This window comes from Styela clava, chromosome 3 (assembly GCF_964204865.1).
Source record: "Styela clava chromosome 3, kaStyClav1.hap1.2, whole genome shotgun sequence".
Taxonomy (NCBI): domain Eukaryota; kingdom Metazoa; phylum Chordata; class Ascidiacea; order Stolidobranchia; family Styelidae; genus Styela; species Styela clava.
This window is the reverse complement of record NC_135252.1, coordinates 1,432,250-1,459,871: the sequence shown is the minus strand read 5'-3', so window position 1 is coordinate 1,459,871 and position 27,622 is coordinate 1,432,250. Positions and strand designations below refer to the sequence as shown.

The window sequence follows — 27,622 nt, the reverse complement described above, 5'->3', positions numbered from 1 at the left end:
AGTGTCGTATTCAAATTATTAACTCTTAGTATTAATTTAAGATATATTAATGAGTAATGACTTCAATTTACACTTATTGCTGTATTGAGGCTAATATCAAGGTGAACAACCATCTAGGTATTTTGCCATGACACCCCACATTTAGAACAATATTCAAACTGATAGTTTTAGTGGAAACCTTACTTGAAGTATTGTTATGAGATACTTCGGTCTTATCTATGTTTCACATTGATTCATACATATTGTAAAAATAGGATTTTGACTTGGTTTGCTAATGTCTTGTTTATCAATTACAATTCTCTTTTTTGCAGGTGCATATTGCAACAAAGATTTCTTTGTTGTTGTATGAGTGATACTTTATAACAAACAATATTTTTAAAAACTGGAATGGCGTTATGAATTTCACGTTTCAAACATTCATGGATCATCTTGTTCTCAAGTCCCAGTCCTAGAAAGAAAATTGAAAATGTCGTCAGGAACTGCTATCTCAGTGTCTGAAAACAACATCAAAAATATTACCAACATCACAGGGCCACAAGCAGTAGAAGAATTAGAGAAAACTTCAAACACTGTTTTCAAAACAGATAGCTCTAATATGCAGAACCAAAAGTGTTCTCAGAATTCACTAGAGGTATTACTCTTCAACTTATTTTTTTAATGTCAATTTGTAACTTATTAGATGATGCTAATTTTGAATTTATAAATGGTAATAGCTTGAATATAATAAAACGTACATTTTTGCGCCATTTTGTCTGAACCTGTATAGGAGATAAAGATGTTGCCTACCAGCATTCATGTGGACTACCTGATTACTTTAAAAAGTTCAGAGATTTTATTTTGCGTGATCAAAATTCAAAAAACTCTTCATTCCATTGAAAAGAATTCATAAACCTCGTTTCATTAGGTTCTACTTTTCACATTATCTTTTAGTTTCAAATTTCATTCGATTACCTTCAAAAATAGCGGAGATACAACTTATTATTTATTGGTCACACATTCTATCGAGAACAGTTTTTGAGTCAGCTTAACAATAACCTTAACTAGAAAAAATGAACTTCCGGGCATTACATTTCCTGCTGTTCCATTTTTTCCAGAATCATTCACCAAATCAGATTGATAAAAATGACCATTCACATATCGATTCCAATCATATATTGCGACCTGCTATGACGGAGAATATTAAGCAGGTTTTGAATACATCGTCATTTCCATCTCAAGGGAAGTCTATCTTACTAAACAACTGCACTGTTGAGAAGAAACTAATGATGACAAATGTGAGCTCTCATTTATTGATATTCAATTAGACAAATACTAGCACATTACCTATTAGTTATTAGTGCTCTTTGCATAATTGTCATTTTTGTATCACCGTTGTGCTTGCCATGGAATCCTTAAATAGGTTAAAGTTTGTATTGGCAGGTAAAAAAAGGATTACCGTAAATGAATATTAATAAATGAATAAATTCAATTGATGAATTCATCTACCACGAAATCTGTTATTTTTATTTAAAAAAACAATATTACTGTATTGCAGAGATGGCAAACCTTTTTCAGTGAGTGGGTCAAAAATCATATTTTTAACGCGGAACAGAAGAGAGTGGGTCACATATATCTAATCAAGGTTTTATCTATAAGAAACTTCTGAAATAAATCTTATTAGCTTCTGTTGGTGATGGTGTGGTTTTGGGCTTTACTTCTATCAGGAACTTATTATGGCACTCGATTTCATGAAATTAGAGTACGAAAACACGCGTATGAATTACCAAAAAGTTTAGGATGATGCAGCAAATTATTTTACAGTTCCAAGCAGTTTGGAGGGAATTCCACTCTGATAGTGTTATATTTGTCGATCAGCTTCCAATCACATTAAGGCACTTTTATACTGCCCCATTGTTATTTCAGATTTCTGGGTTTTTATTTCAAATCTAAAAGATTTTTTTTTCTTGACGGCATTGTAGGCGAGAAACTAATAAAATGCACCCAGTATCCAGTTCTCGTATAATTCCTAAAACAGTCTGCAGATGCATTTCCGAAAAAGACGGGACATTGTGAGAAATGAATAAATCAATTGTATTGTTATGTCATAAACGATTTCAGAGCCAATGAATAGTTGAATAACAGTACATATCGGTGCAGACATGCGTTCAAGATTAGGGGTTTTGAAAATTACCATATCGGTCCGAAAATTATCAGTTTGAATATGAGCGATCGCAGCCCTGACTGCCTAATGGTACATTATAATAGTTTAGTTATTGTTAAAATTAATTTAGGGCCGGCTTTAAAAAATTTTTATCACTGATATTTTAGCATTTTTTTTTTTAAATTTTATTCCTGCCGTTGCGGGTCACGAATAAAACGTGGTGGGTCACTTTGTGACCCGCGGGTCAGTGGTTCGCCATTCCTGCTATATTGTATAATTATATTTATTACCAAGGCAAGAATTAATGTTATTAATTGTGTAACAATTACTGAGCATTTCTGGCTTCAAACTAAAAATATTATCAAATATTGAACTGTTTAGGTAAAGTACTATCTCTTGTGGGAAGGCTTTTCCGTGTATATTTCAGGGAATCATATATATCTATTGCTATACTTGAAATATATTACATTTGCTCATAATACATATTGTTTTATTTGTAGTCTGTTGGTGCATCAGGTGATGGTTTACCACAGAATGAGAATATTGTTCTGCTTAAAAATCAAGCAAATATCTTGTCATGTACTGCTTCGAAGGATAAAGAAATTTTGAATGATAAGACTTCAAGTATAAAAACCAAAAATGCACCTAAGATATCCGGACAAACCTACGCTATAGCTGCAAGAACGGCAACTTCAAATTCTGGCGGTAAAAGTGCATACAAAACTACATCTAAGAATCCGATAAATCCAATTAATGTGCAATCTGCAACGAGAGATTCTGAAGCAGTAACAGTTCAAAAGCCTGCTGCTGAAATGAATGGAATCTATCAAGAACCTAATGATTCTGACTCGAACCTCATTACCAACAGTTCTCCTCCAGTTCAGATTTCAAAAACCAAGGTAAGAAGTGTAATTTCCTCTTCCTGTAGTTGCTAACCAAACTTGATAAGTAATTCAAGTTGCAGTTCTTACCACTTCATGGCAGCTCCTGCCACGAATGAACCACGGCTTCTCTTGCAATGGTTTTATGGCGCTATTCAGTAATCAGTATTACCGGTATATTCACAAAGTCACAAATGTACCAGATTTTAGTTTACCATGCAGAATTATATCTACTTACTAAACCTGAAACCTAACCCCAAATCCATCAAAATCGAGGAATGTTCAAACTAACCCAATATTTGTCACCATCAGGGGCAGCCCTGCCATTACAGCCGACATGCCTTGGTTATGGCAATAAAATTTTACCCGCCATTGGTTTTCAATTTGCTGCTGTGGTACTAGCATCGCGCCATTGGTGTGTGGCAGCTAAAAAAAAAAGTCAGTCGCCCTGGTTTGGCCATAGCGGCCATGGTTTGGAAATGCCTTCAGATGCCACAAAATACTTGAAATCGCACTTTGAGTAATTCAGCGTTGTGTAAACTTTTGATTTTTTGTTAGAGGAGGATAGGAGGATTATGTTCTTAGAAATGTAACCGTGCGTATTCCCAAGTTTCGTATAATTGGCCTTGTAGCCTATGACTTTCTGTCAGAAGGCGTTCTTCATTGAAGGCAACTCTGCTGGCTACAAAATGTTCAGGATTTACTAGGTTTAACATAGGCGCATTCCGGCTTTGTATGAAGAATGTTTTATGCCAATTATGAATTCTACGTATTAAAGGTACAGATGAATTCTTGTTGGGATAACCATTGCGTGTTGTATCATCAAACTGTCATTCAAGCAACCATGTTCGCATAGCTCAATAGTTTTGTTGGTAACTGAACAAGACTTCATGCTTTATCATATACCGTAATTAAACAATTCTAAAATGAAATTTTCTCTGATCAAGCCAATTGTCCTTGCCATGTGGAATACAGGAACTAGATAGTCTGTCTAGTTTTATTTGTGTCTATCTGTATTTCCTCAAGATGGTGCTGTTGCGTAGGAATTTGTTTCCAGTCTTGGAACAAATTTGACTCGGCTCACTGTGTTGTTAACATACATAATGTGGCATTTCCCTCATTTGCCAGTTTATTCATAGTGAAATCTTTCACAATATGTTATTTGAGAATTCAAAACATTTGATTCTAGAAATAATTATAAAATGAAATTTGTGACATGTTTCAATCGTATTTTAGAGCAAAACTTTCTCTGTGGTATTGAATCTATATTTCAATTACTAGTGTATTATTAAATGTTCGTGATCTGAAACGTACCAGCATAATGAAATTGTATATGATTGTATGTTATTAATTCGATTTGTATACGATAGTTTATATTATATTTGCTTGGTCTGTAATTCTGAAAGAGTTATTCTGCCATTTTACCACTGGTCTAAGTCATGCATAATTATGCTGTTGCTCTTCAAGATATAAGATGCATTCCTGAAGTCGCATGAACGGTTGCATGCATTATTCATTCTAGTATGCTACCAAAGGTATTGCTTGTCGTATTTAATAAATTACTTCACTGTAGGAGTATTCCCAATGCACAGAGGTTGGCGAGTCTGGACATGTTGAGTCACGCGTCGAACGCATTATCAAGTTGAACTCCTAATTTGTTGGTAACCTAATTATAAGATAATTAAGCTTTTATCAATTGTTATGTACGGTAATATTTTTGTGTTAGCGTTTTATCTACAGAACCTAATAACATAGAATTCTTAGCGAATTTGGATTTGCATATTTTCCGAACATGTATAATACCAGACTGCTAAATACGGTATTATGTGCGAATAGTTTGGTGTGATGTGTGAAATTAATGCACATGATGTAAATGAAGAATTTTATCGGAACAAAATTTGAACTCGAGTTTTTTTTTTAGAATTCGTATAATCAAAATTTGAATTTTCTTGTTATATTAGTGTTTGAGTGGCATGAACATAAATATTGAATTGTTTGAAGCAAATCAAGATGATTTTAATGTTATTCCATCCATCCATCCCGTATATAGAATTTTGTATTTAACTAATATGATGTATACCTGACCTTGAACATTTTGTTGAGAAATCCCATGGGACCTGGATTTAAATTTTTGTAGGTTTGTTTTTCAGTATCTTCGATCAGGGCTCACACTGTTGTTGAGATTATTTAGGATCAAAATGTGCTTGAGGAGTTTGTTACTCATAAATCAGCAATTTGCTTTCAAGTAATTCCCTGAAGAGTTTTTTAATCCCATCTCAACATTGTCTCATGATTTAATAGTTGTTAAGCATGGGGCTGATAAAAATATGTTACTTTCAAATGTCAGGGAAAGTAAATATTGTTAAATATGCTATCTATTTTTTTTGAAATTTTTGATAAAATATAATAGGCAAATAAGAGAGAAATTATTGGCAGGGCTCGACTTGGAGAGTATTTACTTTATTTTGAAACATGACAGAACTGTATGTTCTAGCATAAATGTATTAAATAAGCCTTGGCAATAGAATAGTTTTTGTGACTCAATGTCAGAGTTCTCTGGGGAAAATGGACAGAAGCCTAAGGTAGGAAAGTACTATAAGTATCTGTATCTGATTTAGGTATTTTTCGTCTTTTTATTCCAGTCAACTTTAATTCTTGTTTCTATTAATTACGCATTCATGTTTATTTTCAAGGAATTTAATCAGCAATCGATGAATAGGGCCTATAGTCTGGGCTATTCTTCAATTTGTCAGTGCCAACTATGTTGTAGAATGATTTGAAAAGTATCTTTAGTATTAGTATCATATCTATGTATTTAATCTATAAGGAAAATTATATTTTGTAACCAAAATTTTGTACATTAGACATCAGTATACTTTATCAGTATACTGAATTTGTTGCTGAACTTTTCAACCTAAACCTATAGAGAGGTACATTGCTCAATTTTGGAATACTTGGAAGGTTCCTATTGAAACATTTCATTTCCTTTGCACGTCATTATTTATTATTGCTGTCACCTGTCAAAAATTAATTATGAGTTGAAGATGGAGTTAATGAAGGGGATCTTCTTTTCTTGTTGTTATCATCACTGCATTCCTACTGTGCAAAGGTTTTTCAATTTTGCATTCCGATGGTTGCGCAAATGCAGGCGGGTGATGACCAGATACTCAAATGATTTCATAATCAAATGTCTCGTGGGATTTGCTGTTTTCAGGCACCTACACCGTGCACTGAGACTGAAACAATGTGGGGAATTTTTGAGTTGGCTACAGAATGCAAAATCCAACCATACAAGGGTGAAATATGGGTGCTCTTGCTTCACAGAGGCCACACTTCATATATAAGTTTATATGAAACTGTTTTGTAAGAAATAGGGCGAAAGATTTACATATTGATTCAAGTTGTTGGTATTACTAACGCATACAGATCTGTTTCGGGAATAAAGAATTTTCTATTGTTTAAGAAGTCATGTTGAGGTTGTATGACTTTAATGATAATGTAAGTTAATTTAAGTTTGGATCAATTACTCTCTCATCTTCATTGTTTTTTTAAATCATTGCTTTAATCATAAAGTGAAAACTGATGGCTTGTATGGGGTTATTTATCAACTGGAGAAGGTGTACTACCACCTAGACTAACTAGATAGAAAGTAGAACAGACTGGTTGATTTTTAAAGGGTCATTTACTTGATTCAAATTTAGTTTGAACTAGATAAAACTGGTCATCCCTAGCCAGGGTCAGCGATGAAAATAATTTTTTTTTTAAAATACAACAGACTTCTATAAATTTTATGTACAATGATGAAATTTTCCTCGATATGCATTTTCATTTCAAGGTGTTTTGTAAACAGGCTATTAATATCAATTGCGTATTATTAGGTTATACAATTGTTTGTTTCAATCCGCAGAAAAGAGATGTTTCAATAGGTGATAGTTGTAACAAAACACAATAAGGTCTATACATATGCATTAATAAATACACTATATACATTTTTTAAAAAATTGTTATTTTGAGTCAGTGCAGGTCAAACTACCTACCGTAATTAGGGTTTTTGAGTGATGTCATTAATTTGTCTGTCTGATTCGCTTGTAACTTGAATGAAATTTTGCATAATAAAATTATTTTCAAAATTGAATTTATACAAAATTATGTAACTCAACTTTTTCAAAAGTTGTTATGTTAGATTATGATATGTAGGAAATAAAATACAAACATAGAAATTAGATAAAGTTATCTAAAGTTGTATAATGGAATTTGATAATACATTTGACGATGACAATTTTGATTGACTGATGGCTGTACTCTATCAAGTGGTAACTGTATCTACAAACAGCAGCTGATACTTAATTAAATGTCACCGAATAAATAGGTCATCTTCTACGCTGTAGTGATTTGCGTCTCTCATTTGGGGTGTTTCAGCCCCATCTTGAATTTAATTGTCCATTTTCATATATTTACATGGCATTGAATTATATATTGTCGAACAGACAGTTAGTTTTTATTAAATCGATTTCTTCTAGACTTGTATAAACTATGTTAGATGTAAGTTGCATGAAGTTGATGCAACTTTTTTGAAAATAACGCACTGAATAATGCATGGTATCACTACTAAATAATTGAACAAAATTTGTGGTTTACCGATCACCTGAGGAGAAATAGTTGTTTTTAATGTAATAATGCTTTTCTTGTGAGGAGCCTTCACATTTTGTTAAAACCCAGTTTAAGTAGAAAATCTGTAATGATGTTTGTTTATATTATCTATATTTCAACCTTTTATAAATTTAGCATCAATAATTTTAGGGAAAAAAATTCAAGAAATCAATTTGCATTTAAACTAGAGATAATTTAAATGACATGACATTTGCTATTTAATTTCTTCAACTTAAATTCATCAAATTATCAATTTTTAGTCATTTTTATCCTGATACACTTACTTAAATATATGATTACAGGAAATTAACCTTGTTATTAATAAAGAAGATATTTGAATGTTAGAAACAAATATGCAAAAAACATTACCACTTGTAAATTGATAGGTCTGGAGTCGGGTCAATAACATATGTTTAGTGTCTGCAGATTTTGATGCATTTTAAATATAGCAATAAAACATATTTTGGATAATAGTTCGCTGAAGGAAATCTGAGCTAACCATACTTGTTTGAACATAAAAGATTTTTAAAACTAGAAATGTGAAGAAACTGCACATTACCGTATATCATTTTTATCAAGTTCTAGTACAAAACACCAAGATATTTTACTTATTTTTAATTGTCAAATTTAGTATGCTTTCATATAAAAATTGTAGAGATTTTGAAAAAATTTTTAGAACTTGTTTGCTCTCTTTCATGTCTAATTTTCTAAAAAGTAATGCAGATATGTTTCATTTCCATTTAATCTTCATATATTCTTCAGTCTCTGTCGCAGAGCAGAATGAAACTGCTTGTACGGAGCAAGGCAATCTGTCAGGACGATTTTACAATCAATCTGGATTCTCACTACCCTCTCGATTCACCTCTTTCGTCTTCTTCTGTTTTTATATCTGACTCCATCTTTCCATCTCCTTACCCCATTTCTAGAGAAGAAGTAAGTATCAGAGTATGGATGTTTGTTAGTCTGGCTGTACTAAATGTCTGAATGTTGTAGTTGTATATGTGATCATCATTTTTGACATTATATGCTGTGGCTGGTTGCATTGTCTGTATGTATGTGGCCTGTGGCCTGAATGTTTTCTGTTTACCGTAATTAAAAACAACTCGACATTCTATTCTGTTTTTTCTTGTAATTTCTGCTAATTCTTGTTTCTTGGATATATAATTCTTGGCACATTATGATATTGATTTGACAGCTGGTTACAGTGTACAGTTTCATTGGTTCAATTCGTATCCTGTATGGTAGGATTTCATACCAACATAGAAATGGCCAAGGGATGAGAGATTGTTGTTAGGACTGGGTATTGCAGTCGGGTTCAATGCAATCTGTCAGTTTTTTTTTTAAAGCCATACAATTCTGACATGTGACTCTTTTTTGCGAGTGAGTTATCAATGAAACGTGTTTCATATTGTGTGTGAACAGACTTTTCAGTAATTTATGCGTCTGGAGTATCCATTACAATAAAAAAGTCTCGTATAATTATATTATGTCTTCCAAGAATTTAAGATTCGGATCAAAAAAATTATTTGATTGGATTCGGAAATCATTGACTATTCGAAAATGCCCAGCTCTAGCTGTTGTTTGTCATATAAATATGATATATAAATCACATTCACAATGCATCCAGAGGGCAATTCAAAACTTATGAATTTAAATATTTTATCATATACCGGTATTTGAAAATAAGTTTAGACATAACGAGAGTGAAAAAACAAAGTTTCTAATGTATTACTTGAAGTCCAGAGATATCCATTGCAATTTTATTTCTGATGTAAATATTTCTTCATCTGGTATAACAGAAGAGCAATGCAAAACGAAGTAGTATCATATCTTTTACAGTACTGGTAGTCTACTTAATAAAAAAGACTCCTGACTTCGCTCAGATTCGATCACGGAACCGCCACATGGTCTGCACTTTTAAATTTTGATGACATTATCACACAACAATTCAAAGTGAAAAACAAATCATATAAAGCCTACAGAAATTTTTGAAATGAATAAAAGAAATATCCTTCTAGTGATGGTAACAATTAGTCTAGTATTTGAAGAGAAAGACGACTATTTCACAACATCAACAACAAGAATACAATTTAACAAAATTATCCATAAGCTGTCACGCCCACATCTCGTCCAATGATCCTGTCTCCAGTATGAACAAGTTAGGCAAAATTTATTGTGACTGACATTCTTCTGTACACGTACTTCTTACATACTGTTGTGACTACCATATTTGTGTCTTCACATAGTTGGTTGACAAAGTACCAGTAGTACTTCCTCAAATTTTGGAGTATCTGTTTTATATCATAAATAATTTATAACTAAGCATGGTCTGAATTTAATTGTTATCACAATAGTTCTGGTCTGAACTTTGTTGCTTGTATTATATATTGTGAATAATGCATGAAAGGATTTCTGCTTATGTTGCAGTTGCTTTAGAGAATTTAATCGGGTAGCTTGACTGACAGTTATGTATTAAACAAAGACCGGCATGTAATGTTAGATAAATTAACCAAAAACCTTTGTTATTATTTCTATCTACATTTTTAAAGAAGCAATAAATAAGTTATATATATAACATATAAAACTATTTATAGCAGTTTATTTCATTATTCTTCAAAGCTAACTGAAAGCCATCTTTTGACATCTCTCTCTTTTATTCATGTTCATCAGTTCGTGGATATTACCGTAGTTTGTTTATTTTTTACTCTTAATGATTGTAATATCATCCATCCCGATACTGATATCATCGATATTGATTTTGAGCAGTATTTTATTAATAATGCATTTCTATAGTACATTCAAAATATATTGTATTATTTTTTCCATCCGCTATTATTAATAATATTTTCACTAATATGTTATGAATTCATCAATATATGCAATTATTAGGATACTCAAAGTGTTCAAACAAATCCTTGTCATCCTTTTTCAAAATTCCTTGATATCGCGCTTTGAAAAATATGTAGCAAATCGTTTCTCTAATGCACACAGTATTCCTAATTTACTTACTTTAAATTTCTTCTGTTGTTTTGTGGTTAATTTAAATATTAGAATATATTAAATTTTCAAAAACGATAGATTTTCTATGACATAAAAAATTGTGGTTCTTATTGAAATTATTTGGTCATCTGCATTTCTTCCTGTGCATTTATATTTTTAATAATATTTTAGCAATATATAGAATAATTATAAACGAACAGTTATATATTATGAATTTTGATACAATTCTTTCTTGAATAATTTATTGAAAATTATCTTTCTAGTTTAAGTAACTGACTTTCTATTCAGATATTCTTAATTTTCAAAATCTTCTTGTCAGGCACTCAAAGAAACAATTGGTCATATATCCACGAGATTGCCTGATGATTCTCCTAACACAAGACAGAGCTCAAGTTCGGAAGCTCAACTTCCTAATGATCAAGGTAAGATCGTGTTCAGCGACTGAGTTTTTGGTATTTGGTATTTTTGTCATCCTAAAATCTTGATATAAGAATTCAAATTTTTCATCCAGAAATACAAATATTGTCGAATTCTGAACGGATGAATGATGCTGGAACTCATGATGTTTCGAATGAAAATTCACCAAACAATCTGGAGCAAGATATGTTGGGTGCAAAATTAAGCAGTGGTATGTCCTTTTTGTTGCACATAGTTTTTTTATTATGATGGTAATTAAAAGAATTTGGGTTTCATAATACAGACTTTTAAAGTATAACTTTGTAGAACAATCATGCAAATGGGTTGAATTAGTAAATCCTGTTCAATCAATAATCCTGTTTTGTCAGTTTTCAATGCTGAATCGCTTCGAATTTTGAAGCCTTTTTATACGAAATACTGAAACATATTTGATTACTGTATCTGATTATGGCACTTTTTGTATGTTTAAGCGATTTAATTTTACCCATAATTTCAAATAATAAAATTCTGTAAAATGTTATTTTCAGGTTCACTTAGAAGAGAAGCAGAAAAACCACCAAGAATGCAGAAACAAAGAAGTCAGGATCGACTATTATCAAAACAACAAAAGCCAAGCTTTGATACAGATAAAAGAGAAACATTATCAAGAGGTGAAGGCATGTTCTCTTTTATCTATATATAAAATATTATTTTTCATCATCATTTCCTGATACTACATTATAGTCATATACATTTTGTTTTTGTGTTCAGTGCATTCTAACAATTTCATCTGTTTTTTTTCCTGGAAAAAGGCTTTATTTGTATGGTAGCCCACTACAGTAGTTTTCTACTTCATCCTGAAAGACCTGGTCACTCAGAGAAGCATAAACTTCTTTATCCTAATGATTTGAAACGTTTTATTATTATATTTTTTAGAATCTAGCATTGAATGTGTTGATTCTACTGGAGTTGACGTTCATGAATTCTTAATAACGACATTACGCAATAGTACAAGAGATCGAGCAATATTACTGAAGATAGAACATGACATGATAGATTTTGTCAATGACAAAAAGTAGGATGATTGTCTATTTTATATGTATTCAAATATAGTGTGTGTATTAACTGTATAACTTCCCAAACTTTTCAAGCTCTGCAGCTTATTTTCTGTAATTCAAATCATGACGCATTGGAAAGATTTTACTTTAGAAACATTTCCACATCGAAAAGTTTTACATTATGTTCATATTTTATCAATGCAATACTTTGCTTTTATAAACATAAAGAATCACTACTCTGAATGTTGGATAAACCAGTCGTACTTTCCTCTCAGCTTTAATTTTTTCAAATTGGATCATTGTATGTCAAAATCTGAACACCTTAGGCAAAAATGCAGTACTTTTTAGAAAATGGATTGATATTAAGTGAAAAACTTGAAATTATTGCTGTTTCATAGTGATAGTTTATGTATAGTCTTTCCTGCAGCTTTGACAGAGTCTCAAATGATTTGGAATCAATTCTAATCTTGGTCAAGGTTTGGTTCAATTCGTCATGAATTTGAAATATCTGTTTTAATTTTACTTAATGTCTGTTTTGTATTAGTAACGTAGAGCGCAGATATTTGTACTGAGACTGAGATATTATTGTTGAAATGGAAATAGCTGGCGCTAAAAAACATTATGTCAAAAAATGCAAATTTTTTCTCAAATATGACCATTGTTTTATATTCATATAACATATTTTATCTTGAAACAATTTTATCCGACCTTTATTTCAAGATTTCTACATTTTGCCAGTGGTATCCTCTCAGAACATATGTTTAAATTAATGTGGATAAAAAATGCCCCTTTTATTAATGTTTTTCTATATTTCTGTTTAATCATTATTATAAGGATTTTAAATAATAATTCAATTTTTTTTTAATCCAGGATTGATTTTATGAAGTTTCCTCCAATGACCTCGTACCATAGAATGTTGGTTCACAGAGTTGCAGCTTACTTTGGCATGGATCACAACGTTGACGAAACTGGAAAATCAGTGATTATCAACAAAACTAGTTCCACAAGATTGTGAGTCATCCACCCACACACTTGGCACCTAGTCCTCTAATCTATGTTAGATGAGATGTAGTTTTGTATCAAGCTAGCATGACTACTAGATAAGACATGCTATATATGTGTATTGCAGATGTTAGCCATGTTTGATGAGAGTTGTTTTGTGCATTAAAAAGCTTTTGTTCCGGTCATAGCTAATCAATATTTCGATAATCAAAATTTGCCTAATTGAAATGCTGTTGATGATAAACTAGAAAACAGCTTCAAAATTTTAAATGAAAATATTTTCAATCAAACCACTCCATAACATGGCTAAGAACTTGTTTGTGTTGATCAATATCAACCTTTCTGGAATGGGGGTGCAATATTAAAATTCATTTTTTTGTTCAATTTATTTCGATTTGGAAAAGAAATGAAAGAGTCATATTGAACTTAAAAAAATGTTTATTTATCTACAATTGTATTGATGGGTTATTAACAGGCTTCAATGTTTCTTTTAATAGTCACAAAAGCTGGTTTGTATGTCAAAATCCCTCAACTCCTCAAAGCATAGGAGAGGCTCAATTAAATGCCACATTAAAATATAAGAAAAAGCAATAAAACTATTGACTCATGTCAGTTCACACTTCACATTATAGATATGGTATTATTTGATATTTACTGGTGCCTCTATAGGTGACATGGCACTATAGTGCTACAATTTCACCAGTAATTAGTTTATACACTTGAGTCAGTTTTCTCGCGTCTCATGAACCCTCGAAAAATCTTAATGACATATTGTTATGAAGGATAACAGGATACCAATTCTAGGCTTTATTGAACAGAATAAAGAACACCATTGCTACAACTTAACATTGTAAACAGTACAATAGCGTGTAAACAGTGAAGTATGCAGTGCGGCCGAACTAGGGTAATCAAGAGTACCTTGCTTATCTCAAAATTTTTTCTGCAAAGAAACACTAACTAACACCAAACATATATATTGTTTTTACGAAGACAATATATTTTAAACATAGTTTGTGAGTCAGTCCAATGTGACATTTCATTTCTGGCATAATGAAAGTACTATTTACACACATTTTAGTCAGATTATAATCTCATGATATTTAGCCCTAATTTTAGCATTTAGATCGTTTGCCTCATAAATAGTAACAGTTGTCAATGAACAATATAAGAGATTTTTGTTTGCTTTGGTAAAAAAAAACAGTTTTTTGACTCAACATCCGAATTAATTTCAGACCAGAAGTTCGATTTGCAGACCAGTTCGATCCTCGTCAGCCTGACCCACATATTGGTCGCCGAGATGATGATATGAGGCGACGATCCATATTGAAGCGAACACATCAATCGAGGAGTTTTGATAGAGATGATGTGAGAATTTATGTATGAAACAAAGATAATATTTATTCAAAAATATTTAGGTTTAGCTCTACAATGCAATACATAGTTTGCACCATGATATTTTCAACTTTTCATACTTCATGTGACTAACAATTGAGAAAAAGAGCACTTTTCATACCAAATTTCATTGCAGTGAAACAAAGTGACCATTTGTCACATTTTATAATTTTGGGACAATTGTTTTTTTGTAATTTTCAGGTCTATAATTAACAAGTGCTCTAAACCAATGGTTCTCAAAAATTTTTTATACCAATTGTTGCGCAATTCACCACCCATTAAGTGTCGAGCTATCAAATCTAGAAAAAACAAATAGGTTCATAATAATAGAGATCAAGAAAAGTATTTTCTGACAAATGTGAAATCATAAGCTACTTTGGTTTTGTAGCTACTGTAGTGATATACAGATGACTATCTTATGTCCTTCTATTTGTATATTGCTTTTTATTTTTTGATGATATCACGAACTATAGCTTATGCCCAATAACTGGACATAAGCTAGTTAGATTCTAACAGCCAAACTTAAAAATGGACATGACAAGGCACTGCCTAGATTTTAATGTAAAACAGGTGCATCTTTGAAACTCCGATTAAAAGATAGTTCCTAGTTCTTTATGACAGAAATTTGAAATATGTCATTTGTGAAAAACATGACCAAAGCTAACTTGGTTTTACCTAGGCGATTTAGTGTTCCTTTGTCTTCTATATTGTTATTTGCTGATTTTAGATGAAGGGATGTGGGTTGTGGAAAGACAATCGTCAGCGTTCAATAGAAGAAAGAGAAGAACAATATGAGAAGGTCAGGGCGAGAATATTCAATAATCCAGAGGTATATTAAAATGGTTACTCTAATAAAATAGTTATGTGTTTTTTTGTCTATCATTAACTTTGAAGGATTTTATTTTGGAGAGGATTTGCAATCTCTTGTAAAAATGTAATCTTATTTTTATTCTCAAGCTGGCAAATGTGCAGTCTCCATTGTATGGAAGGCGTGGCATGAGTTCTATAGCAGCTGCTCGAATTGCGTCTTGGACAGATAGACCATGGAACAGTACAGGTAATGTACAATGTAAATGCTAATATATTTTTGAATTGAAACTATTAGATAGTACATTATCTCCTCTTTGTTCGTAAATTTTATTTAGAAAAGTAGTTAAACTATTTAATTTATAGTTTTATGTAGAAAGAGGGTACTTTTTGAGACTTCTTCATAAATTTTAAAATTTCAGATTTGGAGCCCATGTCGACTGGTATGCGAATGCCGCTGTCAAGACCTCTCACAACTAGAGCAAGCAGTTATTCAAGTATAAGTGTGCTGCCGAGACACAATAGTGCGACAAGTGTTAAGACAGGTAAAACTTGTACTTGTCGGAACTATTTTTGAGTTTGGCTTTTACTAGTAATTGATTTACTTTTTAAAGTACAAAATTGATATACTATTAACTAATTTCATCTGTTTCAAAATTAATCTCTCACAAAGAAAAGATCAAAATACCGAGATTTCAATACTGATTTGAATGATATTATCAATCTAGGAATCTAAAAAACTAACAAATCTCGTTTCATCCCTAAATAAACCATATATTGATTACATGAACTGATGATTCAGGTTCCTCAAGCAGTGTATCTTCAATGAATGGGTTGAACAATGGAATGCAAAATTATCCACAAAACCGACCACCTCTCAATATGGGTCATCCAAGACCTCCCACACCAAACCGAAGATCAGGTGGAAATTCTGTGATGAATGAAAGCAACAATGGAGCATATTATTATATGCAACAACAGAATCAAGGTAGACTTTTTGCATTTTGTTGATAATAGCAGGCAACCTTGTATATATATATTATGTATGTATATGAAACTTTGTTTTTAATAAGGTAATACGGTAAGGTATCAGATCAAAATATTGCAAAATATTATGAATATCTTTCTGAAATTCATAATCACTTGTATGATACTTTTATTTGGTTGCTGATAAGTTAATGGAAACTTTAAATATTTATTGAAGATGGTTTCATAGCAATATTCATTTCTCAACTTTCCATCAATATCCGCACGCTTCCTAATATCCTGTTATATCAACAATAATTGATAATTTTTCTACTTTCTTTCTCATGCTCTGCTGTTGCTTCGGATATATTTTTGGACAATGGTAATGATTTGTGTGATGTTGTGCTTTTGACATCATTTGTATGCTTTGCTTCATTCTGTATTTAAAGAACCTGCTTTCGATGCCATTGAAGATGACATTGCAGGTTCATGGTTTGGAATATCCGAGTCACCTGAACCAATGACAATGTATGATAATAATGTTGTTGTCCCTAACGATGCCCCAATTCTTCTGGCTGTACCTTACGGCACTACATTGCCACCAGAAACTGTGTTGTGCCATCCTTTGACAGGTAGCAAATAGCTTGATTTATAATGCTGTTATGTTGGCACTGCTTTTTCATTCGTAAAACAAATTTGATCTCGCTTTGTAGTATTCGGGCCCTGCAAAAGTAATATTCTTTCTTGTTCATTTTCCGCTAGTCTCTCAAAATTATGCAGACCCGTTGACTGGTGTGCTCTTTTCAACGATTTTTCGCTATTGCCCATATTGTGTTACTAAATTCTAGTATATTCTTATTGTAATATAGAATTCTATCCCTGAGTTTCATTACGATTTGCAGATGAAACCAGCGGTCGTCAAACTTTTTTCATCACAACCCACTTGGCATGACCTAATTTTATCTAGAACTATAATAAAAATAAACTAAAATTTAATAATACAGAGAATATTAAAAAAATAATAATGAAATTGGCAATACTTCAATGAGGTCGATGTATTCGAATATTCCTGCTCAAAAGATCGAATCTTGGCTCTATTTCGGTGATGTACTGGTTCCAAAATTTTCAAATTGGAGCGATGTTTTGTTTTAACATAAGTTAGTGTCGAAAAAGATTTCACCATGGCCCCCTATGGGCCCTTTCGCGACCCACCAGGGGCTCCCAGTTTGAAGAACCCTGAATTAAACTATAAATTATGCTTGAATTCAAAAATTTATTAATTGAAATTATTTAAGGTTTTGGGTTGTGCAATAAATGATAGATAAATCTCTTCATATTTGTTACTGGTGTGTCCATTGTCATGCATGTCTCCAATATCACAAATACATATTTCTCATGTGAGATCTCCAACAACTCATTCACTTAAAGATGAAGTTGGTCGAAGTGAAGTTGTATTCATCCACTGAATTGATTGTAGTAATGAGAATTCCATTTCAAGTCTCTATAAATCATTTTAAATCTATATAATATGCCATATTACAGATTGGCTCAATAAAACCATTCGATGATGATCAAACTGTATATGAATCAAATAGTTTTGATTAAAATCATGAATTTTGTTTTGTTGGATTTGCAATTATAACGTAATTGTTGCAGCTCCAATTATTTGATGTAAATTTATTATATAAATAAAAATGTGAAACATAAGTTTTATGCAGATAGTTAGTTTTCAGGATTCAAAATTGTTGTTTAGAAAGTCCGGGTTAAATTTTTATTTTTAAATTTTGAGGTACAACCTATTTTATCAAGTATTTATTGTAGTGTGCTATATCCTTCTGTTCATTGATACTTATATTATTTATTAAGGTTTGCCTTATCTGAGTCCCGAAGGTTACCAACTTTTTTACCAAAGTGGTGCCGTCAGTAGCGGAATGACATCACCTCAGTTTGCACAATACTACCAAATGCCTCCTCAACCTTCACCAAACCACCCTGGCATGGCATATGCACACGGATACAATCCTTATCAAGAGTCTCCACAGAAAGGAGCTAATGTACCACACGCCTCTACTAATACTGGTATATTTTTATCTTCAATTAGTTTTTACAACTGCATTTGTTTGTGTTGAGACTGCAAAGAACACACTTGGCAATTTCAAACTCAAATACATATATAAAATTGATTACCTTCCCGTTCATTCATTCTGGAACGAATGACAGCCAAGTTTCCAACTATTTTTGCAGCATTGCATCATGATAAACTACTCTCGATATTAGAATTATGTTCTAATGAAAATGTACAAATTATCCCTAAATGAATTGATTTGTCTAAGTATTCAATTATTTTGTGGCTCAAATAACATTTTTGTTACATTTCTCTAATTTCTACTTTAGATTACACAATGATGACGCCGATGTCTAATTATCATCAACCAAACTTATCTTCAACAACGACAGTTTACTCTGGAGTTCAGGTAATTACCTAGAATTGTGAAGCTCGTATCATTAAGCTGAAATAGGTAGTAACTGGTTGATTCCTTACCTGTTATATTTGAATTTAAACTGGACTATTTTATGACAAAATCTTTTGACCAACAAATTTTACATTACATCCACACATTAATCATATGCATGCAATTCCGTTACACTATTTTATATTTATCAGGGTCATCAAAATCCAAATTATCCATACCAGCCTCCAACATCAACCGGAACTGGATATAACAACAGCAGGTCAACACAAGATCAGACGCCTTCATCACAAACTACAATGCCAATGAATCATATGGTAGTAAACACAAATCAGCAGGTAACATTTTTTAATTAAATATCTGTTTTCCTTCTATTTTTTATATTAGGTAAGTATTTATACAGCTTTCGCTCCAAACTAGGCTCTGCACAGATAGCCATTATTTGTGTCCATGGTAGCTAAGTAGCATAGTCAATAATGTGTCTGCTGTATAAACAACATCTCTAATTTTGTCTTCTTCTTACCATGTTCAGGGGAAACAGATGCCCATTGTTCCAGGTCAAAATTACATACAACATCCTGGTGGAGCACCTGTTGGTTATCCACAATATATATTGACGCAACAACCTGCCAATGCCACACCTGCTCCAGGACAATCACAAGCACCTCAGCCTGCTAGCAAAGATACCACAACACTACAGAATCCAAATGGTGCGGTCAGCACACCCAGACCATTGTTGCAGCACCCTTTGCCTATGATGCATCCTGTGCCACCCATGTATCAGCAGCAACAAGCAATGCATGTTATTTACTCCCCACCTGCACCTAATGCTGCTACTCCCGGTAGTACAGACGCTTATAATCAGGTATGTGAAGATGGAATAGGCAGATAAATTGAAAATGCATTGGAAATTTTAATGTTATGCTATTAATTTGGGTTAAATGTAATATAATTTTATATTTAGTCCATCCTTGTTGAGGAGACAATGTTCTTTGATTCTGTATATTTTATCGTAAACTATCTGACTTCTTAATATTAAATTATCGTTATACAAGTGGAATAAAGTTTTTATCCTGATTTTTTTATCTAGTCTGTCAATAATGTTGATCCTACGAAATCTTCAAACAATCAATCTCACCACCAACAACAAGAACCGAAAAAACTAGCAGAAGACGAATTAAATGAGAAGATGCAAGCTATCGTACTAAAGAACTTACAGGTACCTCTCAGTATCAAGCTTACAACTTGATATTCTAATTCTTCATTCAATAGTTTTTAATGTCAATTTTACTTTTATAGCAACAGCAAGAACAGGCTCAAGTACCTGACGTTGCTGCTTCGAATTCTCCTACCACTGTGACGACATCTGTCACTCCTTCCAACAATCAAATCCAAGCAACAAAACAATTACAATCTCAACACATGATACCAGATCAAACTGGTCACAACAGGATTTTGTCTCATCCACCACCATCTGGTTCACATCAGCCCAATTCACAAGTACAACAAGGTTATCAATATCATCAGTATGCAAATCCTAATGGAATGCAACAACATCAACAGGTTTGTTCTTTTTCTTAGAATTTCAGATTCTGTTTTTTTGTGTGTCATATCAACAAAATATATCATTTTTTAAGATGCAAGTATACTTGATGCCAGCAAATGCACCAAATGCTGGAAATGCATCTTACAGAACGTACTCCCAATTTATGACGCCACCACAAACTCCCCATGTTATGGGAACTGGTAAGTACAATTTTTCATTCAGATTTGTTTCAGAAATCTTGGTCTCAGGATTAAAAAAATAAAAACATTTTGAAAAAAAATCTGTCATTATGAGAATGACTGAAAGGATAAGTCGCATCCCATGCATTCAGATTTTGAATAAAACATGACATCGTATTTATATATATGGGAATTAGTGTGAAACTAGCCATTTAAAACCATAAAATCGAACACCATTCTTTGGTACCAAATATTGTCCATAAATAAATTCTGGCAAGTTATGCTTCAATGATCAATTTTATTTTTTGTTTCTGCAGGAATGCATTTGGTCTACCTCAGTCCACCACCTATGATGGGATTAGATAACTCCAGTACAGTTCCTATTCCATCAAGTGTTCCGTCAGTGATGCAAAATCCTGCACATCATCACCAGCATCAATCTCAGACTTCACAACTCACTGGCGAACCTACAACACAAGTATATGCATCGAATACAAATAACAATAACGTACAATCAATAACAGATGATGCACAGAATCACGGTCACAACCACAGTGAAGAGCAAGCTCAAACCAGTGACTTGGTTGCTTCGAAAACAGATAACATCAACAATGATGCACTAATGCCAAATTCTAATGATAATAGTATTTCCCCACCTGCAGAAACAAATAGCATTCAAGAAATAGTTGTGGAAAAAGATGACTTGCAACCAGAAATCAGCTTGGAAGATTCGTCTGTAGCTGAAGTACCTGCCAGCACAGGTAAAGCGGTCGTAAAAAATTCAATTCATATTTGTGTTATGAACCCATTTTAATGTGTATAATAGTTTGCATTTCACTATCATTCGATCCATATCTTTTTGTATAGATGGTAGTTCTAGATTTGTTTTATTAATAGTTTCAAATATTTGTTTTGACAAGTCAATTTTCAAGTAGAGTGTTCAAACACGATACAAAAAAATTGCTATTTCATCATTTTTCAGTCAAAATCATGTAATATAAATCATGATTTTGCAGCTTTATCAAACAATATTTTTTGATAAAATTCGAAAATACTGTTTTACTAATAGCATACCTAATATCATATCATTTCAATGTTGTTGTTGTCCCTTCACCTAGCTGCTGCAACAGATTATTCTACACAAAGTCATCCGGTCACTGCCAACACCTCGTCGGATGAAAATCAAAGCGGCAAACAACCAGCAATCATGACAACACAGTCAACACATACTGCTCATAATCATATCCATTATCAAGTTCAACCACATCATAGTCATCATCATCATCATGCAGCAGTACAATATTCTAATTCACCAATCATGATTCAACCGGATTACAGGATGGCAGGAAGTAGGTTTGAATTTCATGTTGGTGGGGTTTATTCAAGGCTGATTTTCTATATCGGTAGAAAAAATTCTCAAGATCTGTAGAGTAATCTGAGAAGTACTGTGCATATAACAGGCTTGAATGCATGAATTCTGTTCAATTTTGTCTAATCACTAAAAATAGCATTATTTTCTCGCCATGGAATAGCAAGAATATTCATAAGATCTACCAAAACAAGATATAACTTAAGCAACAAATAATAATGCCAAATTCTTGATATATTGAATTGTGTAGACTATGATAGTTGACAAGGAAGATATTCATTCCTCCAATCTCATGATACTGGTTGCCCAAGTGTAATCATACTTCTCATGTTTTGTTGCTGTACTGTGGGCACTTCGACTTTATCCCAATTTACCGGTATTGTTTGTGTAGCAGAACAGGACAAACTACATAGACTGCAATGCAATTTTTTTACAGAGTTTGCAGTTAGAAATCATCAAATTAGTATTTTTCGTCGTATTGGATGGCACACACTTTCTAAACTCGACAGAACTCCTGTTAGATTTTGGTTATGCATTGGCTGAAATACACATAGGTTGAGCTTGTAGTAGGCAAATGATAAAACTTACAACAAATAACGAAGAATTTTTATTTTCAGTCACAATGAATGCGGCTGCTCCTTATTCTACCAGAGTTATACCGCAATATTCAATGTATCCTGGCATTACACAGACACCATATGTATACTTACCAACAGCAGCTTCAAATCACAACCACAAGCTTTCTGAAGTTAAAATGTTCCCAGTAAGTTAGTTTCTATTAACTGTGGTACTGACTGATCTTAAAATATGCTCATTGATTTTATTTGGGATTGCTAACTCTGATTATTCTGTTTTCAATTCAAAGTAAATTCGCAAATATAATTCTGGATCATTATGCATTGGAATGTATGTGCACATTGATGTATTGAAATATGAGCCGAAGTATGTGAACCAAGATGGCGGACACCGGAACGTAGTATGTCTATGTGTACCAGATTAGGGTTAGGCCATAATTTTATTTCAATTTTCCTTATCTTAGTTTTATTATGAGTTTGGGGACTAGCGAAGTGACTTCCGTAGTATTTGTACCTGACATTATGGTCTAATCCTAACCTGTTACACATACTACGTTCCGGTGTCGGCCATCTTGGTTCACATACTTCAGAAGTACCAAAATATGTGCTTGAATTTGAGTCTAGCCAAGGTAGAAGGTTGCGTAAATCAAATTGAATTTAAAATCGAACATTATGAATTAAGTTATTTTTTTCGATTGTCAGATTGTTTCATTCTCGAAATCATGATTTCAAAATGAATATATCATACTATCCGAACTCTAAAATATAAATTACTGAATATATATTGAATTACAAACGTATGTTATGTGTGTGGTTGAATATTCCCGGCTATGCTTATTGGATATTTTTCTGTTTGATCCAATAATAAAAGATATAATAACTGCAACAACAACATCATTCAGGCACAAGCTGCTTCTCCTACACCTGGTTTGATTGCCGTTCATGTCCCAAATCAGAATCATATTCAACTAGTTCCTGCTGCTTCACTGCAACAACATCAACAACAAAATCAAATTTATTATACTCCACAGAATTACATGACATCAGGTAAAAGAAAAAACTGCTTTCATTGAGTTGTACTACTCATTTTCAGTGGCCAAGTAATATGGATAACTAGCGGGGGAAAAGTTGGATTACGGTATATAGAATGGGTTGGTTGGATAATACCCTAAACTACGGTAATATTACTTTTTGAAAATCGATACGATAGCGAAAAGCCATAATTGCATAGTACAATATAGCTATTGATTTGAATTGTATGAATCCTATTGTTCAGATTACACAAATCAACCTGTAACACAATCTCATCACCAATTATATACAACAACAACAACTACTACAACAGAAACAAATTCATATGCGAAACAAGATATGGCAGTATCGTCAGTAGCAACCGATCAAAATCATGTTGCAGAAGCTCTGGGTAAATGAGAATTTTCTTTCCACAATTTTCGGATTGGCATCGACTTTTTGAAGTTTTGGGGAATTAGTATGAATAGATTTTAAGAATATGTTGAAATCAATCAAGTTGCTTTTATGCTTTTGTACAGTTCAACTAGTTCACAATGTGTGTTATAGTTAAGATGTCGCACAACCTGAGCCCTAACCTGATACACAACCTGAGTTAGGGTTGTGCGCCATCTTGGTGCGAATACTTCAGGAGGTCCCAAAATTCCGAAGGAATTCTTCTCTAGTTATGAAACATAGACTTAAACCGTTCGAACAGGGTCTTGATCGTACATTGAACTATTTCATCTCAGCTTTCTCAATGACACATCTGTCTATTATTGTATTCAGAAGCCACAAATGTTACTAGAACTGCTGGCACAACGAAAGATAGCAATTCGACAGACAATGTATATCAAGGTAATAGGAGAGGTAGCTATAAATGTTTTCCAGTGGAGTAGAGATCCACCTATAGGATTTTACATAACCTTGAGATACCTAGAGAATTTACCACACAATAAAAGCTTCAGAGACATAACTTTTTATCTAAACCTAACATATTTGTTGATGAAACTTGACCAAGCATGAGCTTTTGATAAAAACCCACATTCAAAATTGATATGTGGAACTATCTTTGCATAATTATAATAATATGCAAAATAGACCCCAAAATAATAAATTTATATAATGTAATGTGCTCTGCATTTTATCGTATTTTTTTCAGATGAAAATACAAACAGCAAAGAAAAGAATGAACATCCAAGGCATGAAAAAAACAAAGACTAAATTAACATGATAGACAAATGAATTTGCCTTACAGAAGTCATTTCTTTATATTTTATTTTTATTGCTATTTTTTCATCCTGCTAGTTTTCATATTCTTTTCTATCTCCTCCAAAAAAGTTTTCTGTTCGTTATTTTTCCAAGTTCCTGAAACTTTCTTCTCGCCAATTACTGAAATCTTCGCTAGCATGGAACATGAGTATATTACTGGTGGCCAATTATGAAAATATCAGTCTATAGTTTCATCCATGTGCTAATAAAATATCCTAATAATGAACTCACACAGACACTTATCTAATAATCAATTGCACTCAATAAATAAGAGTAAATGATGCAGAAAAAGATCTATTCATTTACTGTTGAGTGTCCATCAGTGGTTGTCAAATATTAATATCACGCAAATTATGCCACAGAGTTGATCATAATTTTTATTTAACCAACCTGCAGCACAAACATCTCATATTTTGTCCATATGACTTAATCATATTATAGACCCTTTTTTGAACAAGTTAGCACAACATTGCAATTTTACACTGCCTTTTTCTACAGCTGTGTGTTAACTGTTAACAGATTTCCTTGAGAAAGTTCATGTAACAGAACTCTGAATGTTAACCATTAGGTGTCTGATTTTAACATAGAATGGTAAATTGCTAACTAAAACTCGTTACCATCTCGATGATCGAATAACAATGGTGTGGACTAAACGAATGGTCATGGCTTTTTAAGAACTTTTTGATAACAAAGATCCAACTGAATTTTAAAATCCATGTATTTAATTTTGTAATTTCAGATAGGAATACAGAATAGGCAAAGAAGCGAATGTACCAATCCACGATGAACAAAACCATTTTGGCCGACTATAATTAACAAAATGTACTACCTGGGTTTCAAATTCCTGCCGTATGACTAAGTTAGTATTGCCATGCATACATATATGGTACTAGAATGATTGCACCAATTAGTTCTATACTTGTGTGGAGGGAATAATATTTTCTATTTTCCCAAATGTGCATTTCGTTTGGTTCTTTAAATCATGTTCGTTTTTCTTTGCTATTTTTCTACTTTATTTATGTTTTTATTTGTCAAGTCTGTAAGGGGTCATGGACTAAATTGTGCCACCTGGTAGGTGCTATTACACCAATTTTGTTTTGCTCCACATTATGTTACTTACCGGCAATTTCATTGATGTGATGTGAATTCTTGCTCTAGTTTGGTATCCAATACCGAATCTTATGATGAACTAAGATGATTGACAAGGTGAAATCATTTTGCATTTAATGAACTTCCTTAACAAATGATGAAAAGTAATTGCTCGTGAATACGGTAATACCGGTAGTTCGAAACCTGATTATAGCATTGGATTAATTCTTAGAATGCAGTTATTTATGCAAAGCTCAACAGAATTTCTACTCCACAGTATATGTGATTCTGTTATGCTGATGTATAAATTTTGTTTTCATTTGTTGCCTTTCAATTAAAATGCTCGTGTGGAGAAATATGTAACAGTAAATCATTTGAATATTGATATTTCAGAATTATGTCTGAATGATCATACTAGGCAATCATATTTTAATGTGAACTTGTTCAATTGCGTCTCATCTTCATCAGAATAGGAAATTATTTTGTGACAAAATTATGTCTTTTGCTGGACATAAGCATCAATATGTCGAATTAGCCCTGTTCTGCAGTTATCTTTCTACCAGATAACATTTTTGTGCTTCTGTTTCTGAGACCTTCCATTGCGGATGTGTAGGCTACATGTCTTATGTCTTTATAGTTTTATTTGGTATTTAGGGCTGTTGAACTTATGAGCCAGTCAGGTTTTATGACATGACTGTAAACCTGTCTAGGTTTTTGCGGGAATGCTTGATCTTTTTGTAATAGCAGTGTTGGTAATGGTGAACCGCTAAGATTCTACTAATTTATGTGTGGAGTACTTTTTTATTGCCTTGTTCCTTTCATATTGACTTGTAATAGGAAAACCTTGTACTTGAGCCAATATACTTCATCACCTTGAGCGTAAAGTTCTTGTATAAATTGTTTCTACTAGTAGGGAGTTATGTTTACTATTGGAGAAGGGTTGGTAAGGCCATTTATTCAAATGTCTGTTGTCTGGAGACCAAGAAATATTATTTTGCTGCTGCTAAATTTCCTAGATGCATGGAAATACTGATTGAGAAAGCTGACGCCTTTCGTTATTTCAACATGCATATATCTAGCCTGTACCTTTTCATTAACGATTTTTGAAAATATCTGAGCAAGTAATAAATTCCTTATCGAGAGATAGCTTGCTATGATGTAGGTAAAAAACAATTTCGCACTATCGACTAGGTCAGTGGTTCTCAACCTTTTTTCTTTCGTTGCACAAAAATCCTGTGGCCCATTAACCTCCTCATGCAAGGGGAATGAAAATAACAATAAAAACTAAAAATTATTTTCGCAAACACAGACACTTCCTTCCCCACTCTATTATTTGAATGAGAAATCTGACCTAGAGCACAAAAGCAGCAGCATCATTCAATGCTGTAACAATCAAAGTTCAACTAATTTATCAATAAAAATCGGTTTATGGCCCACCTGAAAATGTTTCTGTGGACTAGGTCTTATTTTAAGGGTAGGACTTCTATTGAAATCAATTTTAAAATCCAGATCGTAGGTCCTATTTCCGGGGAAAAGCTGTACAAATTGAGAAAACAAACAATAAAATTGATGTGTGACAGACACAAACGCGTTCCAGCCAAGTCAACGCATTTCGCAATAAAATCAATTTTGTTTCGGTCACTAAAAGAAACAAAACAACAACAAACGGACAAACAAAATGCAGAGGACTTGGAGGACGGGCGTAACTTAATAAAAAAGTTGAAAACGTACAAGAACATGCCCGTCCACCAAAAACAGTCAAAAGAACACAATAAAACAAAAACACGCTGTAAAATCGTGCAATACCGTTTAAATCGACTT

At 32.8% G+C, this 27,622-nt stretch overlaps 1 protein-coding gene across 6 annotated transcripts; it reads left to right on the top strand.

Annotated features, from left to right (window-relative positions):
* The first annotated feature begins 311 nt into the window (after positions 1 to 311).
* On the top strand, positions 312 to 26,678 carry LOC120341952 (uncharacterized). Of its 6 annotated transcripts, XM_039410570.2 has the most exons (29): positions 312 to 631; positions 1,095 to 1,274; positions 2,641 to 3,039; positions 8,434 to 8,604; positions 10,991 to 11,093; positions 11,183 to 11,299; positions 11,616 to 11,744; positions 12,004 to 12,142; positions 12,996 to 13,136; positions 14,360 to 14,504; positions 15,247 to 15,348; positions 15,477 to 15,576; positions 15,749 to 15,871; positions 16,129 to 16,314; positions 18,159 to 18,371; positions 18,687 to 18,766; positions 18,958 to 19,101; positions 19,296 to 19,628; positions 19,854 to 19,982; positions 20,063 to 20,326; positions 20,401 to 20,509; positions 20,806 to 21,249; positions 21,607 to 21,837; positions 22,475 to 22,620; positions 23,335 to 23,479; positions 23,709 to 23,855; positions 24,230 to 24,298; positions 24,603 to 24,700; positions 25,452 to 26,678. In XM_039410570.2, the coding sequence occupies exons 1-28, from the start codon at positions 467 to 469 to the stop codon at positions 24,662 to 24,664; spliced, it is 4,716 nt and encodes a 1,571-aa protein (XP_039266504.2). In that variant the 5' UTR covers positions 312 to 466; the 3' UTR covers positions 24,665 to 24,700; positions 25,452 to 26,678. The 6 variants fall into 6 exon arrangements, with proteins under 6 accessions (XP_039266504.2, XP_039266505.2, XP_039266506.2 ...); XM_039410571.2 differs by having other exon boundaries at positions 11,616 to 11,738; positions 24,603 to 26,678; XM_039410572.2 differs by having other exon boundaries at positions 14,360 to 14,492; positions 24,603 to 26,678.
* Positions 26,679 to 27,622: the final 944 nt, after the last annotated feature.

What these genes read in the sequence shown, in the direction of transcription:
- LOC120341952 (XM_039410570.2), top strand. Translation starts at nt 467, where the DNA reads ATGTCGTCAGGAACTGCTATCTCAGTGTCTGAAAACAACATCAAAAAT. An exon ending in GAATGCAACAACATCAACAG is followed by an intron (nt 20,327 to 20,400) that starts GTTTGTTCTTTT and finishes TCATTTTTTAAG; the next exon opens with ATGCAAGTATACTTGATGCC. An exon ending in GACAGACAATGTATATCAAG is followed by an intron (nt 24,299 to 24,602) that starts GTAATAGGAGAG and finishes TATTTTTTTCAG; the next exon opens with ATGAAAATACAAACAGCAAA.